Source organism: Erythrolamprus reginae, chromosome 2 (genome assembly GCF_031021105.1).
Source record: "Erythrolamprus reginae isolate rEryReg1 chromosome 2, rEryReg1.hap1, whole genome shotgun sequence".
Taxonomy (NCBI): Eukaryota; Metazoa; Chordata; class Lepidosauria; order Squamata; family Dipsadidae; genus Erythrolamprus; species Erythrolamprus reginae.
This window is the reverse complement of record NC_091951.1, coordinates 240,542,640-240,559,974: the sequence shown is the minus strand read 5'-3', so window position 1 is coordinate 240,559,974 and position 17,335 is coordinate 240,542,640. Positions and strand designations below refer to the sequence as shown.

Sequence of the window (17,335 nt, the reverse complement as noted above, 5' to 3'; positions counted from 1 at the left end):
GCTAGGGTCACTCGCTCCTGATGGCAAAGAAAGTTTACCATGTCCCGAATCTTCATCCTGCGTTCCTCTGAAAGGAAGACCTTGCCCACTTGAGAGTCTATCACCGTTCCCAAATGTTGTAGATGGGTAGTGGGAGTGAGATGACTCTTTGGAAAGTTGACTGTAAAGCCGTGGTCCTCCAAGGTCTGAATTGTCAACTGCAGGTCCGTTCGAGCTCTCTCTGGAGTTCTTGAAAGGATGACAATATCGTCCAGGTACGCCATAAGGCGTACCGAACTGGATCTTAGTGAAGCTGTCAGTATGTACAGGAGTTTGGTGAACGTCCTGGGCGCTGATGACAACCCGAACGGCATTGCCTGGTACTGGTAGTGGTGTTCGTTGATACAGAACCTGAGGAATTGCCGATATTCTGTGTGTACAGGCACATGCAGGTAGGCCTCCTTCAAGTCTATGGAGGTCATGTAATCTCCCCTCCTGATGCAAGAAAGTATTGTGCGGAGTGAGTGCATTTTGAACCGTACATACCGGACGTATACATTGAGCTGCCTCAGGTTCAGGATAAGCCTGCATCCCCCCGATGCCTTGGGTACCACGAATACCACTGAGTAGTATCCGTGTCCTCTTTGGTTCAAGGGAACCGGTTCTATGGCTCCTATGTCTTCCAGGTGTAGTACCTCCTGCTGCAAGAGGGCTCTCTTGTGGGGGCATGCGATCCGAGGACATTAAACAAAACGTTGGTGTGGCAAACAGAGGAAATTGAGCTTGAGGCCCAGAGAAACAGTGTTGATGGCCCAAGCATCCGTGGTTGAGTTTTCTCAAACCGAGGCGAATGCTTGTACTCGGCCTCCGATAGGAATCTCTGTGATGCAGTCACTTTTGACCATGGAATCCCTTCTGGTTTGCATTCCCAAAGGGCTTCCTGGCTTGTTGATATTGCCGCCCTCAGTTTCCGTAGCCGCCTCTGTTGCTCCTAAACGTATTCTGGTTGTATCCTCCTGAATACGGCCTTGGATTTTGTGTGCCCGCCATAGCAGGCTCCTGGCGAAAGGGCTGCCTGCGGTAGAAAGGTGCCTGGCGACGGACTTCCGGCTTGGCGGAGATCGCGGCGGGACATCTTTGGCAGGGCTCTGCCAGGCGATCCCTTCTACCCCCTCCGAAGGTCGCATTTGCGATCGGATCGGGCTCGGATGGCCCGATCCCAGAACAGGGGGCTCTCCTCTGCCCGAGGAGCCATCGCTGAGACTCCGGAGGCAGCGGTTCGCCCCGCAGCTTCGAAGACGGGAGAACCGATCCTCTTTGCTTAAGAGGACCGGCCAGCGCTTTCTCCCCTCGCCCAGCGGGAAGCTGAGAAAAATTTTTAAAGTGAAAGTTCCACATTTAACCTACTGAAAAAGAATACATTCAATAAAGGACTTAAGGTAAAAAATTTCCTCTTTGTTTCAAGACTAAAATTTGAAGATTTGATCGTTCGGAAGCTTCAAGGGAAAGCTTTCTTTAACGAGGCGAAAGTGAAAGTTTTTCTCTTTGAGTCTCATCCGCAAATAACAGCCGAGACTAATCTTTCCTATTTTCATTGTTTCCATCTTGCAAGTGAATTTTGGAATCTATAAAACATTTTTCTACCTTATGATTTAATAAAAGAACTTAAATTGGAAATGACTATTTAGAAGATTTTAATGCTTAAAAGAAATCAGCAATGATGAGTAAAACTTCTTTTTTATAGTCTGTTAAAAACATTGTGTTCCGGGCTGACATCTCAACAGCGGAGGAATATAACTTTGTTGCCATATTTTTTTTCTCTCATCCTGTTGTCTTTGCAACATAATAACATTATATAACAACTTGAAAACAAAAGGGAAATAGAAGGAACTGATACCTTTCCTTTGGATTAACCTAGCTGGACTACTTGCTGATTGCCTTTGGATTACTTTGGATTACCTGCTGATTGCCTTATTCTTGGGATTATTTTTTTTCTGAGAACCTTTTTACATCTGCCTGGTTATATGAACTTCTGACTTCTAACCTGACTCCATTTTGGGATCTACTTTTTTTGCCTTTGTCTTGAATTTGGAAAAGAACATAGACTCCATTTTAATCACAAGGAAATTATTAATTTGACTTTTGTTTTGAGACCTGCAATTGGGATTAAGTATAACTGTATCTTCTGACATTTGGATTCATATTCTTCATTTATTCAGTATAATCTCTTGATTTATAAGAAGACTATAACTATATATATTGTGTTTTCTTTTTGATTAATTAATTCTTTTTTGATTCCCTTCTGATTTTCCTTTTTTTTACACCTATCTGTAAAAGAAGTTTGATGCACTGTTAGCAAACCTTGGTTTCCTGCTCTATTCCAATAATTTGAATTGAAATATTCCCCCTTTTTCTCTCCTTTTTTCTCACCCCTTTTTACTGCCTTATTAAGTCTCTTTTCTCTTCTTCTTTCTTTTCCTTTTACCTTCTTAGAATCTCCCTTTTTAAAATAGTTATTATTCTTTCTTTGCTGTTATTTACTCTGTTTTCTTACCAGACCATTTATTTTCAACTCTTATTTGTTTCTTATTCCTAAAAGTGTTACATTTGTTTTCTGTGCTGTTATATTTTTAAATTTTTAAATCTCCAAAATAATAACAATAATAATAATAATAACATATATTGGATTTTCAACTTTGAATTTTCCTGACAATTGAATAGTTATAATTTAAGGGTAACTGTTAACAAAACAGATTGAATAGATTTGGAATTTATAGAAATTTTCTCTCTTTCACTACATATAAATTTAGATTGATTTAAATTAATTTGAATTTTAAACTGTGGATTCAAAATTGATAATGTCAACTTCTTCAACTGTTGTTAAAACGGTCAAAAAACAAACTACTGCAACAATCTCTTCTCCACAAGTGTCGCCGCGTCCTTCCCCGACGCACCAGGCGTCAGCTATGTCTTCCAAAGATAAAGAAAAAGACAAAACAATGCAGTCCAACTTTGCAACACTACAAGAAACTCTAAACAACATGCAGGACTTTATGTTCAAATCTCAAGAAAATGCTACTCAACAAAGAGAGGCTATAAAAGAGGATGCAACACAACAAAGAGAAGCTATAAAAGCAGACTTGACAGAATTTAAAAAGGAGATGGCCCAATTGAAAGTTGATATGGCTGAGGTGAAAGACCAGATAAAGGTGATTCAACAAACACTACAAGAAAGTGATGATCGAGTGAAAAAGTTGAAGAGAAATCCGACAAAAACGCAAAAAGAATAGATTATCTTGAAGGTAGAGCTGATGCAAGACATAGAAGACATGATGAATCAATCATACAGCTGGAGATGCAACGTGCTTCGTATGGACTACGATTTCAGAATATGAAAGAGGAAAAAGATGAAGATTTAAAAATGACTATGGCGGAAACTATTGGAGGAATACTCCAGGAGGATCCTGCTGCGCTTGTGAAAGAAATCGATGAAGTTTACCGAACTTCGAATAGTTACATCCGTCGCCACAACCTCCCAAGAGAGATTCACATCAAATTTACCAGGAAAACTTTGCGAGATGACATACTCCACTGGGCAAGAAATTCCAAACTCCAACATCAAGGAGTAGAAATAAAAATATTAAAACAAGTTCCAAAAAGTGTCAGAGAGAGCAGAAGAGATTACCATTTTCTTACCAGAATTTTGATCAAAGAAAATATAACCTATCGTTGGTTAATCCCACAAGGTCTTTCTCTGACATGGCGCTCTACAAGATACAAGCTGGAAAATGTAGAACAAGCTAGATATTTCTTTGAAAATAGTGGCATCAGCCACATGGACTTTTCAGATAACCAACAGGAGGCTCAACAACAACCAGCACAACACCAACCAGGGGAGAAATTAGTAATCCAACAAGAAGAACTTTTGGGGGCCACTGCTATGGCAATAGAGCAGGACCAAGGCGCTAGAAGAGTTCAACCCCAGCGAGAAACCAAAAAACCTACTAAATGACAACAACTAAAGATCTAAAGATATTTTCGGTAAATGTTAACGGACTTAATGAACCAAGGAAAAGGAAACAAATCTTTTCCAAAATCAGAAGTCAAAATGCTCAAATTGCAATATTACAAGAAGTACATATTAAAAAAGATAACCAAAAATTATTGTTGAATCCTAAAATTGGAAAAATGTATGCTGCATTAGCAGATCAAAAGAAAAGAGGTGTGGTGATGTATGTAGAGAATTCTATAAATTCCAAACAAATATACAAAGATAATGACGGTAGAATACTGATTGTACAAGTTGATATTGAACCTAGACCTATAGTGGTTGTCTCTATCTATGCTCCCAATGAAGACCAAATGACATTTTATAAAAATTTACATCAAATAATAATAGATTTAGCAATTGAGAATGTATTAATAATAGGCGATTTTAATGCTATTGCGAACAGACAATTAGATCATTCAGGGGGGGGGGGAGTAATAATAAAAGGAAAAAAACAAAAAGAAATCTACTACCCAGTACTTTCCAAAAAATGAAAACAGAATTACTGTTAAATGATATATGGAGGGAAAGACACCCCCATAAAAGACAATTTACGTTTTATTCTAATCCCCACAAAATCTGGACAAGAATAGACATGGTATGGACACCAAAAATGGTTGCAGAACAAATAAGGGAAGTAGAGATAGATGTTAATACATGGGCCGACCACAACCCAATAGTGGTTTACATAAGAATGAATAATAAACAGAATACTTGGCGGATGAATAGAAATATATTGAATGATAAGAAATATAAAGATTGGATCGAAAAGGAATTAAAAACATTTCTTGAAATTAATAAAACTCCAGACACCACCTCACAGAATTTATGGGACACACTCAAAGCTTATATAAGAGGGTTAACAATATCCTATACAGCAAAATATAATAAGGAAAATAAATTAAAGTATCTACAATTAATAAATGAATTAAAACAACTGGAATTTGCATCGCAGCAACACACCAAGAACAGAGATTTTAAAACAGAAATAAATGTAATTAAACATAAAATTAGAATTATAGAACAAAATCAAATAACTGAAAAAATCAAAAGAGCAAAACAACATTATTTTGAACATGCAAATAAACCAGGCAGATGGTTAGCATATAAACTTAGAAAGCAGAGTCAATCCAAATTGATAAAAAAATTAGAAGATAAAGATGGTACAATAAAATACGATACAGAAGGAAAGGCAGATATTGTCTATAACTTTTATAAAGATCTTTATGCCAAAGACAATGTTAGTGAAGATGAAGTTTTTAATTACTTACAGGCTTCAAAATTACCACAAATAACAGAAGACCAACAGACTATGTTGGATGGACCAATAACAATGGAAGAACTCCTATCTATAATTAAAAAACAGAAAAACAACAAAGCCACTGGTCCGGATGCTATACCGGCAGAATGGTACAAGATAGAAAATGAAATAGTAAGAAATCATATGTTAGAAACCTTTAATTTATGTAGACTTGAGGGTAAAATTCCGAAATCTTGGTCAGAATCGTTGACAATTTTAATACACAAATCCGGTACTGACCCAGTAAAAATTAAAAATTATAGACCCATATCTTTATTAAATGTAGATTATAAAATATTTATTGCCATTTATGCAGATAGACTTAAAAGAATTATAAATGGAATAATACACCAAGACCAAAATGGATTTCTACCAGGGCGACAAATTAAAAACAATCTTAGAACTGTAATAAATACATTAGAATATTATGAACAACATTCAGATAAGACAGCATCTTTAATGTTTTTAGATGCTCAAAAGGCCTTTGACAACGTCAACTGGACATTTATAAAAATGCAACTAAACAAAATGAGATTTGGCCCAAAATTTGTTAATTTAATAGATACTATATATTCAAAACAAACGACTAAGATAATATTAAATAATAACCAATTACAAACACTTGATATAAATAAGGGAGTTCGTCAAGGATGTCCTATATCACCATTGCTATTTATTATGACACTTGAAACTTTATTAATTAAAATAAGAGCGGATTCTGAAATAAAAGGTTTAACGATAGGAGGCGAAACTTATAAACTTCAAGCTTTTGCAGATGATTTAACGTTTATAATTGAAGAACCGATAACAACAGTTTCTTCGTTATTGCAAACTATTGAACAATACGGAAAGGTAGCAGGTTTAAAGATAAATAAAAGCAAAACTTCTTTCTTAACTAAAAATATGAATAAAATACAAGAAACTAAATTAGAAAATATTTCTGGAATAAAAACTGTAAAGAAAGTAAAATATTTAGGAATAAATTTAACAGCGAAAACAATAACATTAAAAAATGATAACTACATAAAATTATTATCAGAAATTAAAAAAGATTTAGAAACGTGGAACAGCCTGAAAATATCATTTTTAGGAAGAATTGCTACAATCAAGATGAATATTTTGCCTAAGGTTTTATTTCTTTTCCAGGTAATTCCAATAAATCCAGGGGGAACTTTTTTTAGAACTTTGACAAATTTAGTTAAAAAATTTATATGGCAAGGGAAAAAAGCAAGGATAAAAATAAACTGTTTAGAAGATATTAAAGAAAGAGGAGGATTTGGTCTTCCAAACTGGAAATTATATTACCAGGCCGCCGCCCTAACATGGATTAAAGATTGGATAACTTTAGAGAATAAAAGGATATTAAACTTAGAAGGACATGATCTCATGTTGGGTTGGCATGCATTCATATGGTATGACAGGGGAAAAAAATCACTCATATTTTAAAAGACACACATCAAGGAAGTATTTACTAGAGGTTTGGAAAGACATAAAGAAAAATCACTTCTTAAACGTTCCAGAATGGATAGCCCCCCTAGAAGCAATAACACACCCAAAGTCTATAAAAGACACGAAAATATTTTATAGATATAAAGAACTATTAGATGATCAGATGAAGTTAAAACCTAGGAATAAATTACAAGATGAAGGAATAATAATAGACTGGTGGCATTATGCCCAGATTCGATCCAGATACCAGAAGGATAAAACTCTTTACATTTTTAATAAAAGTAAGAATTTGCTAAGTAATTTAATTATCACCAATTCAGTAAAAATGATAGGGAAACTATATAAATTTCTTATCGCTCACAAAAATATAGAGTTGACTTTAAAAGATACTATGATAAGATGGTGCAGAAATATAGGTAAGGAAATAGACATAGATACTTGGGAAAAAGTTTGGATTAACAATTGGAAAATGACCAAGTCAGTTTCATTAAAAGAAAACCAGATTAAAATGTTTTATAGATGGCACCTCCCACCAAACAGGATAGCAAAAATGTTTCCTAAAACATCCCCACTATGTTGGAAATGCAAGAAAGATATAGGAACTTATTACCATCAATGGTGGACATGTGGTAAAGCTAAAATTTATTGGAAAATGATTGAGAAGATATTAAAAGAAATATTAAAGCTTGATATAGATAATACCCCGGAATTTTACTTATTAGGAATTACTAAACAGACTTATAAGAAAGAAACTCTTTATTTAATCATACACATATTAACCGCGGCTAGAATAATATACGCGCAAAATTGGAAGGGGGAGGAAATCCCCAAGAAAGAAGAAGTTATAGCTAAAATATTAGATTGCGCTGAAATGGATATGATGACAAGACGATTAAACGATCAAGAAGACACTAAATTTTATGAAACATGGAATAATGTATATAGATGGTTAGATAAGAAAAAATAAGAGATAGATCTGTTTTTATTTAGGTAATAACAATATTAATATTAGTTCAAATGTATTTCTTGATGACTTTGATATAATAGTTTACTTACAAACAACATATTAAGAATTTTGTTTTATGTATGTTTAGTAACTGAGATTTGTTTAAATGTTTGATTAGATGAATATATTACACATAAACAACATATTAAGAATTTTTACCTATACCGTACTAACATTGCATTTAAGATTTGAAAATTTTTTACTAGACTCTTTAACATTTAACAAATGTTTGATTATGTATTCTTTTTTTTATTTGAATGTATACTTTCAAAAGAAGCGGGGAAATACATCCCCATTTTATGTTTAATGTTTGTATGTCTGTATGTCTATTTTATGAAAAATAATAAAAAAAAAAAGAAAAAAAAGAAAGGTGCCTGGCGACGATCTGCGCGCCTAGCCGATTTAGGTAGCACCTTCTTCTTGTCCTTATCCTCTATAAGGACTTTATCCAACGCCTGGCCAAACAGTTCTGAACCATGGAAGGGAGCAGAAGCAAGACGCCATTAGGACTTGGCGTCAGCTTGCCAGGATCACAACCAAAGTAACCTCCTAGATGATAGAGTGGCCGCCATCGCCCTTGAGGCAAACCTGGTTGCGGTTAGAGTGGCATCCGCCGAGAACTCTGACGCTAGTATTAGCTTGCTTATATCTTGCCGCAGGCGCCCCTCGTCTGGTCCTACCCTGGCCTGCATTTCTTGCAACCAGAGGATACAGGCCCTGTTGAAGAATGAGGCGGAAGAAGCCGCTCTCAGGGCCCATGAAGCCATCTGGTGGGTCTTGCGTATAAGCGTCTCGGCCCTCTTGTCGTCAGGCTTTAATCCTTCAGCGAGTTCTGAAGGAACCAACGCATTTGAGACTAAACTGGCGACCGGCTGGTCAATCATGGGGAAGGCCAGCAAGTCCTCAATTTCAGGGTCGAAGGTGTACATCTTTCTGTCTAGCATAGAAGGACCCTGTGCTGCAGCCGGTTGTTGCCACGGTCTCTTGATGTTTTCTAGAAATATCTGCGAAGACGGAATGTGGCATGATTCCGGTTGCGGCTCCGTAAACAAGCGTACTGCTGGTTGAAGGCCAGCTGCTGCTTCGGTGGGTTTAGACGAGGCAGACAAGGCGGTCACCTGTTTCGCCTTTCTCAGCAGGATGTCATACAATGCTGGTTTGAACAGCATTGCTGAAGCAGGTTGCTCAGGAGGAGGCCCCTCATCCTCCGACAGCTCACACTCATGGTCCGTATCAACTTCCCCTTCATTCATTTCAGAGTCCATTGGGAAGGAAGAAGATGGTGGGACCGACCAGAGATCTCTTCTGGGTGGCCTTGCTTGCTGTCCAGCTGGTTTCTGAGACCCCACAGCCATGCCTTGAGTATAAGTACTGGTTAGCATTTCCTGCAATGCAGGAGGCATAGACTGCCAAGTTTCATTCACTCTCAGCCCCGCTGCTGATGGGGTGAAAGTAGCAGATGGCAGTTGGGCCCCATATGTAGATTGAGGTGGCTGGTATACATAACCTCCTAACCCCCATTGTGGCTGGGGTAGGGGTAATTCAGGCCTATGAGGTGCTTCACTGGGTTGTGCCACAGGCTGCCTCCCTGGTGAAAGATCAATGCTGTGCACCGATGCCTCAGAACCCCTTTGAATCCCTGTAGAGCATCCAGGCAGCCATTGCTGTAATATTGGCTGCATAGGGGCCATGGTTTGAGGAGGAGGCGAGGGATTCAGCGAGGCCTGCCTTTGGGCGGCCTCCAGCTGCGCTTCAAGAGCTTTAATCTTCCTCTCTGCTTCCCTCAATGATGAAGAAGAGGCCTTATTTTTGGGTTTGGAAGTCTGTGCCTTGGCAGTCGACTTCAGAACCTCCTCTTTCCCAGTTAAAGAGTCAGTGCTGGCTGTTTGATTGCCATTTCAATAATAATGCTACTCACAAAGCCTGAGACGTACTTAGAGCGCTCCAACTTCCACTAGCTCTCTGTCTCCGTGTTGAAAAACAGCGAAAAATGGCGCTGACAGAGCAGTTTGTGGGCGTGTATGCCCTCCTGTCAAATTTGACAGTTCAAAATGGCGGGCGCTATGTTTCTGGCGCGAAAGCACCCTCCCTAAGGGAGTAGCGCCATCTCAGCCTCTATTGGGCTGCCCTCTGACCGTTGAGGCAGTCAAACTGCCTGTGGCTTTAAACCGCGGCTTTTTTTCTTTTCCCCGCCGAAGCCGCAAGCCAAGCGCTCTTCAAAAGGCCGACAAACAGCTGTTCGTCGGTCTTTTTAAAACTGCCGCCGAATTCGGCGGTTCCCCTTTGGCGCGCAAGACGGAAGCCTCGGGAATTCCCTTGACGGCTTGGATGGTGCCAGCGGTGAGCTCTAAACAATGAGGGAGGGGGGTGAGGTGCCTCTGGGGCAACTGTACCTTCACCCCTCCGAGCTCTGTGAGGTTTTGCCATGGAGGCCAGGGACCTCAATTCATCCAAACGGCTCTGAAGACAACCACTAGGCAATATGGATAGGGGTATGGCCACGGAGGTCAGGGACCCTGCCTATGGAGAGCCGTGTCTCTGGGCTATGCCCTCGGAGGGAAGGGGCCCTGAGGCGGTAAATGGTTGCAGGCTATACCCACAGAGGGTAGACACCTGTCACTTCTTGTCATCTTCTGCATCTATAGAGAGAAAGACAAAAAGGAAAAAGACATTATTTTATTACAGAAATATATTAATTTAAACACTATATTTAAACACTATATGTTCAGTGGAAAAAACTCTAGTCCCTATCACTACGACTGAGTTTTCAAGACTGAGCTATAAGGGGGTGGCTACAGGGCGGAGCTAATTAATATTATAATTTAACTCAGTCCCTAACCAATCAGGCTGAAGTATCACCCATGTTGGACTCTCCGCAGCAGTGCATTGGAGAATGAGTACAAATAAAAGGCAACAGTAGGACAGGGTCAGTAGGCAACAATTTCCTTGAAACATTTTGAAAAGTTTGTGAGAAAATGGGCAGCATCAGCGATTTTTCACCCTAATTTTTATTTTATTTATATATTGTCATATGATGGCTCTCATTTGTCAGATAATCAAATAGACACGTAAAGGGGATGGACTAATAATTTTGGGGCATGTTAGCAAAGTACATTAGATTCATTTATTCAATTTATAGTCCTTCATTCTGTTCACATTAGGGTCAAGACAGCTAGCAACAACCAATTACAGAATGCCAAATATAGTTCTTCTCAAAAATATATAAATAACAACATTATAGCCACCCCATAGGTTATCATATAAGCATCTTGCTACAGAAGTAAATCTTAATTGTTCTTCTAAAGATGTAAATGAAGGCAATTCCAGAAATAACACATTCTCTAATTTAGGGATCATGCAACAGAAATGTAATAAGGAAAAAAAAGGAAACACAAATATTGCCACTCATAAAAATAAGCTGTTGATTTTAATTTTTTTAAAAACATTCACTTGTAATTGCCTCAAATTTAGATACAGAGGTGGATTTTTCTGAGGGGAAGCAGTAAATACATAAACTCAGCTCTAGCTCTGTCAGTTTGATTTAAAGGAGAGAGTTTGATAAAAAAAAATATTGAAATAGTGGTGATAGGAGCGGTATTGTTCAGACAATGGTAATGGAGATTTTTATGAAAGCTAAATTAACCAAATGTTCTCCGCTACTATCAGCCTGGTTTAAGAAAGCCAATGAAGAAGAGCAGGCCTAAAGAATCAGCTAATTTTTGCAAGACAAAAAGAGTAAAAGATTCTATGCCCCTGCAGTTTGGAAATGAAATGGAAAAAGAAAGACATTTAACATCTAACACTGTGAATAAAAAATTTCACTGTTTCCATAAACCAAGATGGGTTACATGTTAATATAGGAAACAGCCTTGTATGAAAGAATCAGCAGACCGATTCTACCAGGAAAAAAATGTTTATTTTCGTCACTTAGTTGCTAATAGGTAAAAACAGAAGAGAATCCTGATGAAAGTGAATTAATTCACCAGTTAATAATCAGACCGCAGATTAAAAAAAATCTTTGGGGAAAAGGAATAAATACCTGTGCAGCATGTAACTTTTGCCTTTTTGGCTCGACCACCTTCACAATGCGAGAGTATAAATCCATAGCTCTCACCCACATGCACATAGACTTGCATGCCCTGGACACTTTCTCTACCTTTTCTGGCACAAAGTCAGGATTGTTTATGTATTTCTGAAGCTTAATTAATATCGAGCTCTTTATATTTTCTTTATCATATTCTAGAAGTTTCTTCAGGAAGGTGGAATCCCCAAGTAGTTGTTTTGCTGTTGCCCAGTCAGGCCTGAAAGATTAAAATGAAAAGATTGATGAAGATCTTCCTTGGAAAATATATACTATTAAAAAGATCAGTATTATAGGCGGTTTTTTTAAAAAAAAAATACTCCAGTTTTAAGACGAAATACCATATTTTTTGGAATATAAAACACACCTTTTTCCTCCCTAAAAGAGGGTGGAAATGTCGGCCCTTCTTATACACCCTATACAGCCATTTTAAGCCTCCCAAAGTCCCACTCAAGCGTCACATTGTTGCAAAAATGGGGTATGCAGAAGGTTTGGGAGGCCTGCAGAGTGCTCCTGGAGGCTGGCAAAAATACCCCCGTTTTTTGTGAAAAATGGGTGAAAAACAGGCCATTTTTGCAAAAACGGGGGCCTTTTTGCCTCCCCCAGCCCCCAGGTGCACTATGCAGGCCTTCCAAAACCTCTGCGCGTCCCATTTTTGCAACAAAAAAAGGTCCAGTTTTTGCAAAAATGTGGCAATTTTTTCTTTCCTGCAGTCCCAAGGAGTACTCTGCAAGCTTATCAAACCCTCTACGCACCCCGTTTTTGAAAAAAAAATTGCATGAAAAACAGGCCATTTTTTTTTTGCAAAAATGCACACATTTTTGCCTGTCCCCACCCCCCAGGAGCACTCTGTAGGCTTCCCAAATTCTTTGCATGCCTGTTTATCATAAGAACGGTTGAAAAATGCATCTGTTTTTGCAAAAAATGGAGTGCCCAGAGGGTTTGGGAGGCCTGCAGAGTGCTCCTGGGGGCTGGGGGAAGGCAAAAATGTCCCCATGTTGCAAAAAACAGACCCATTTTTATGAAAAACAAGGCACACAGAGCGTTTGGGAGGCTTGCAGAGTGTTGCTGGGGAGGACAAAAACTTCTTTATCTTACTTACCTCTTTGAAATTTTGGTGTGTCTTACAGTCCAAAAAATGTCATATATGTTTAATGATCTACAGGTATATCCAGTATGCAGACTTTGTGATTAGATTTAAAAACAATTATTTAAGCTTCTGATCCTAGGGAGAAGATATAATGCAAGGGAAACTGTGCTAGATTCTGCATGTTTAATTTATAGTTTTGCAGTATCATTAACTGAAGCTTCTATGGTTTGTCCCACAGTCAGCCAAGATGGTCAGACTGGGTTTTGTATTTTTATCCACTCACTCAGCCCTTCCCAAGGACCTGGGATAGGCAAATGTGAATGTTGGTGGATCATTGCAGGATGGAAGCTGTCCCAAGTAAAGCATATTATTTAGGTTTTTTCTTCCATCTTCATTATTTTTTATAAGTAACTCTAGGCAGGGACCCCTTCATGGATTACTGCCTTGTCCTGGTGGTAATCCTTGTCCTGGTTGAGTAACTCAATGAAGCTATGAGCTATGCCATGCAGGGCAACTTAAGGGGGACAGGTCATAACAGAGAGCTCTGACAAAATGTGATCCACTGTTAGAAGGAAATTTATTTATTTATTTATTTATTTAATTTATTTATTAGATTTATATGCCGCCCTTCTCCGTAGACCCCAGTATTTCTGCCATGGACAGGACCAAAAAGCAAAATGTCCAATATGCTACTGGGGAAAAACAGAAGGCTAGTATACTAGTAGTGCCAGAAAGAATGAAGCGACTGGGCCAAACCCGAAAGAACACTCAGCTGTGGAGGTATCTGGTGGTGAAAGAAAAGTCCAGTGGTGTAAAATACGCTACAGGAACCTGGAGTGTAAGATCCATGAATCAAGGATCTTACATTCCAGGCAAGCTGGACGTGGTCAAACAAGAGATGACAAGATTTTAAGATCGACATCTTAGGAATCAGCAAACTAAAATGGACAGGAATAGGTCAATTTAATTCAGATCAGGGATGAAATTCGACAACCTTGGCCTGGCTTGGGAGAGGCAGTAGGGACAATTTGAATCGGTTTGCAGAACCGGTAAAAATTGCACCCTGCCCACATCCACCCAGGCACCGCTCACCTTTTCCGGCTCACTTGAACATAAATCGGACTGAATCTAACTTCAATGCCCAGATGGCTAGAACTGAATAATAGGACTGCAGAGCACATGATTCCCAGCCCGCAGTTTCACCGGGGATGCTCTCAAGCAGCCACATTGATTTCCCTATGTATATAATATGTATATGTATATACTGTATACATATTAATCACAGATAAGAGTCTTATCAAACAGGAAAACAAACTCTATCCAGCTATCAGCTCTTGTCTATTTTATTACGCACACAGAAACTCCTGTTAACCCCGAGGTTATGAGGATGCTGGGACATGTAGTTTAATAACAAATGGGAAAGCACCAGGTTGGGGAAAGCAATTAGATAGCTCGGGGTGAGATTCAAAAAGAAAATATACCAATTATTATACACAAAACAATAAAGGAGGCACACAAATACTTACATAAGAGCGATAAGACTCTTATTTTAGTTAAACTGCTTTTCCCAGTTGCAATGTACGGTTGTGAAATTTGGACCATAAGAAAGGCTGAGCGCCAAAGAATTGAAGCCTTTGAACTATGGTGCTGAAGAAGACCCTTGCAAGTCCCTTGGACTGCAAGGTGATCAAATCGGTCAGTCCTAGAGGAGATCAACCTTGTCTGGTTTTTAGAAGGACGGATCCTAAAGATGAAACTCAAATACTTTGGTCACCTAATGAGAAGGAAGGACTCATTGGAGAAGCGCCTAATGCTAGGAAAAATTGAGGGCAAAAGAAGAAAGGGACGACAGAGAATGAGGTGGCTGGATGGAATCACTGAAGCAGTAGGCATGAGCTTAATTAGACTCCAGGGGATGGTAGAGGATAGAAAGGTTGAAGGAATGTTGTTCATGAGGTTGAGATGGGTCAGACACGACTTTGCAACTAACAACAAGGCAGCGAACATACCTAACTCCTCTTTCTTCCTATATCTTCCCACAATAACCTTGTAGGGTGTTTGGGCTGAGAGAGAGAGAGAGACTGGCCCAAAGTTGGGACTAGAATTTACAGTCTCCTGCTTTCTAGCCTGGTGCCTTAACCATTATGAAAAACATTTCACATCTTTTAAAAAAGAAAGTATATTAGGCTGCTAAAATTTCTCTTCCTTTACAGCATAGAAAAATCTAACTACATCCCAACATGTAAAAATATAAAATTTCATTATCTTGAGGCAGTCTTTTTGATCTTTCTTTTTCTTTGGCAAACACAAGGTTCCTTTATACTTTTTAAACAGAAAATATGTTTTCATCCATATCATTGACATACTCTAAAAGTAAATGAGAGATTGATAAAATATGCTGTCATTTTTGATGTCATACATAATTCTTTTTTATGTAGAAATGGATAGGAGACAATTTACAACTGCAGCTTGAGGCTCAGTTCTGCTGAGAAACTGAAGTGCCAGCACTAAATATTCCAAGTTTTGTAGTTTATATTGCAATCCTATGCCACACATTCTAAAGGCAATTATTAAATGTAGATTTTTATTTCTGAGTATAGCTTTACACTCTTTATGTGCTGTCATAAATAACATGAAAAATATGATTTATTACAGTCATTTAGTTATAGAAAGAGAAACTCATAAATGAAATATTCTGATTTTTCTTCCCCAAAAAGGATAGTTATCTACATGTCACGTTTTTGTTCAAGAGCTTAAATTGCTACATGACAAAACAATGTTGTTTTAAAATCAATACTATTGAAACATAAGCGAAACATCCAAAAAGAAACTAATTCTATATTGTTCTATATGATTTAATGTCCTCAGAGCATTAAAAAGGATATGTAGAATACAGATACTCAAACTGATACCAGTGGATGTAGAGAAGATGGTCTTGTAATAAATTGACAAACATATCAGTTTATGATATCATTTAGTCATAGTTATTGAACAGTTATTCCATTTTAAACTTACTTTCTTAATTTTGGACAGCATTTCTATTTACTCAAAATCATTGAATTCAGTGGGGCTCAATTTTTGGGAAATCTTATTAGGAGTAGTATATTTATACCAGGGGTGTCAAACTCAGGGCCTGTGGGCCAGATCTGGCCTGTGGGATGCTTAGAATTGGCCTACAGAGCTGCCCTGGAAACAGAGAAGGACTTGCCCATGGTGCCTTTGCCAGCGAAAATAGAGCTTGGAAAGGTTGCATGTGGTCCTCCTGAGCTCCATTGTCACTGGCAGAGCATTGCAGGAAGCCCCTGCAGGTGCTCCAACAAAAATGATGTTGAGCTGTCCATGCCCACCCTGGCCATGTCCACACATCCACTCGAGGTCAAATACAACCATGGTGTGCCCCTCAATAAGTTTGACATTCCTGATCTATAATAAATCCATATCTTTATCTAATAAACACGTGTAATGGTGTAATATAAACATATATTGTGATCAATTTACCCAAAGCAAAAACTCAAGGTGATAATCTTGATTAAAACTAATTAAGGAAACAGGTTACTGTTGCTTTAACCATTTAGTTGTATCTGACTATTGGTGACTTTATAGGCAAGTGCTCTCCATGCTATTCTGTCAAGCACAGCTTCTTTCAATTGTTCGATGAACAACTTAGATTCAGATTTACGTTATCCAGCCAGCGTGCTTTTGCTTGCCCCTTCTTCTTGTTCCATTAACCATTCCTAGAGTCATTGCCTTCTCCAATGAATTTGGATGCATGACATGGCCAAAATAAATCAGACATAATCTAATGAGTAATCATTAGGTTATGTTAAATAAGTAATAATTATAAAACATCAAAGAGGTGCATCTATTTGGGGAGTTATTCATACTCATAAGCAGATGGGACTTAGAAGAGTAGAACCAACTTGCAAATTTACATTTCAGTTTTGTCTGGCTTTTAGTAAATATGTAATAGTTGATTGCAAATGTCAATCGTGAGATAGACTATGGTAAGGGCAGAATGGACTAGTTATGAGATATACAACCTTTCATATATTCCCTATAAGATGAATCAGAGTACAAGAGATTTTGGCCATTGGGGAAGACAGTTTAGAGAATAGAGTGGGCATTGGTCTTTTTGAAAGCTTAGAGGTCAATGAAATAAATCTCTATGCCAACAGCCAACTGAACAGCTATATTTCGAGGCTATGCCACAATAGTTGACATCTTTTCTGGGGGGGAAATGTATAAAATGAGCAGCTGGGACAACGACAGAAAAAATGTGGAAGGAAAAAAATAAGAGCAAATATTGAGAGGAAGAGTGCTGAAGTCAACTGAAAGAGTTAAGGAAGTATAGATTGGTGATAGTAAATGAAGTCCTGCTTACA

The 17,335-nt window shown here is 38.3% G+C and overlaps 1 protein-coding gene across 3 annotated transcripts in view; it reads right to left on the bottom strand.

The window, feature by feature from the left end:
• The window catches only part of DNAH6 (dynein axonemal heavy chain 6), a 223,660-nt gene that overhangs the window by 81,790 nt on the left and 124,535 nt on the right, over positions 1-17,335 (bottom strand). For all 3 annotated transcript variants that reach the window (XR_011558276.1, XM_070742321.1, XM_070742322.1), the window contains exon 52: positions 11,822-12,083. Coding sequence is in view for 2 of the 3 variants with exons in the window: in XM_070742321.1 (XP_070598422.1) it covers positions 11,822-12,083 (262 nt within the window). In the remaining variant the exon portion in view is untranslated. The remainder of the gene's footprint in view (positions 1-11,821; positions 12,084-17,335) is intronic.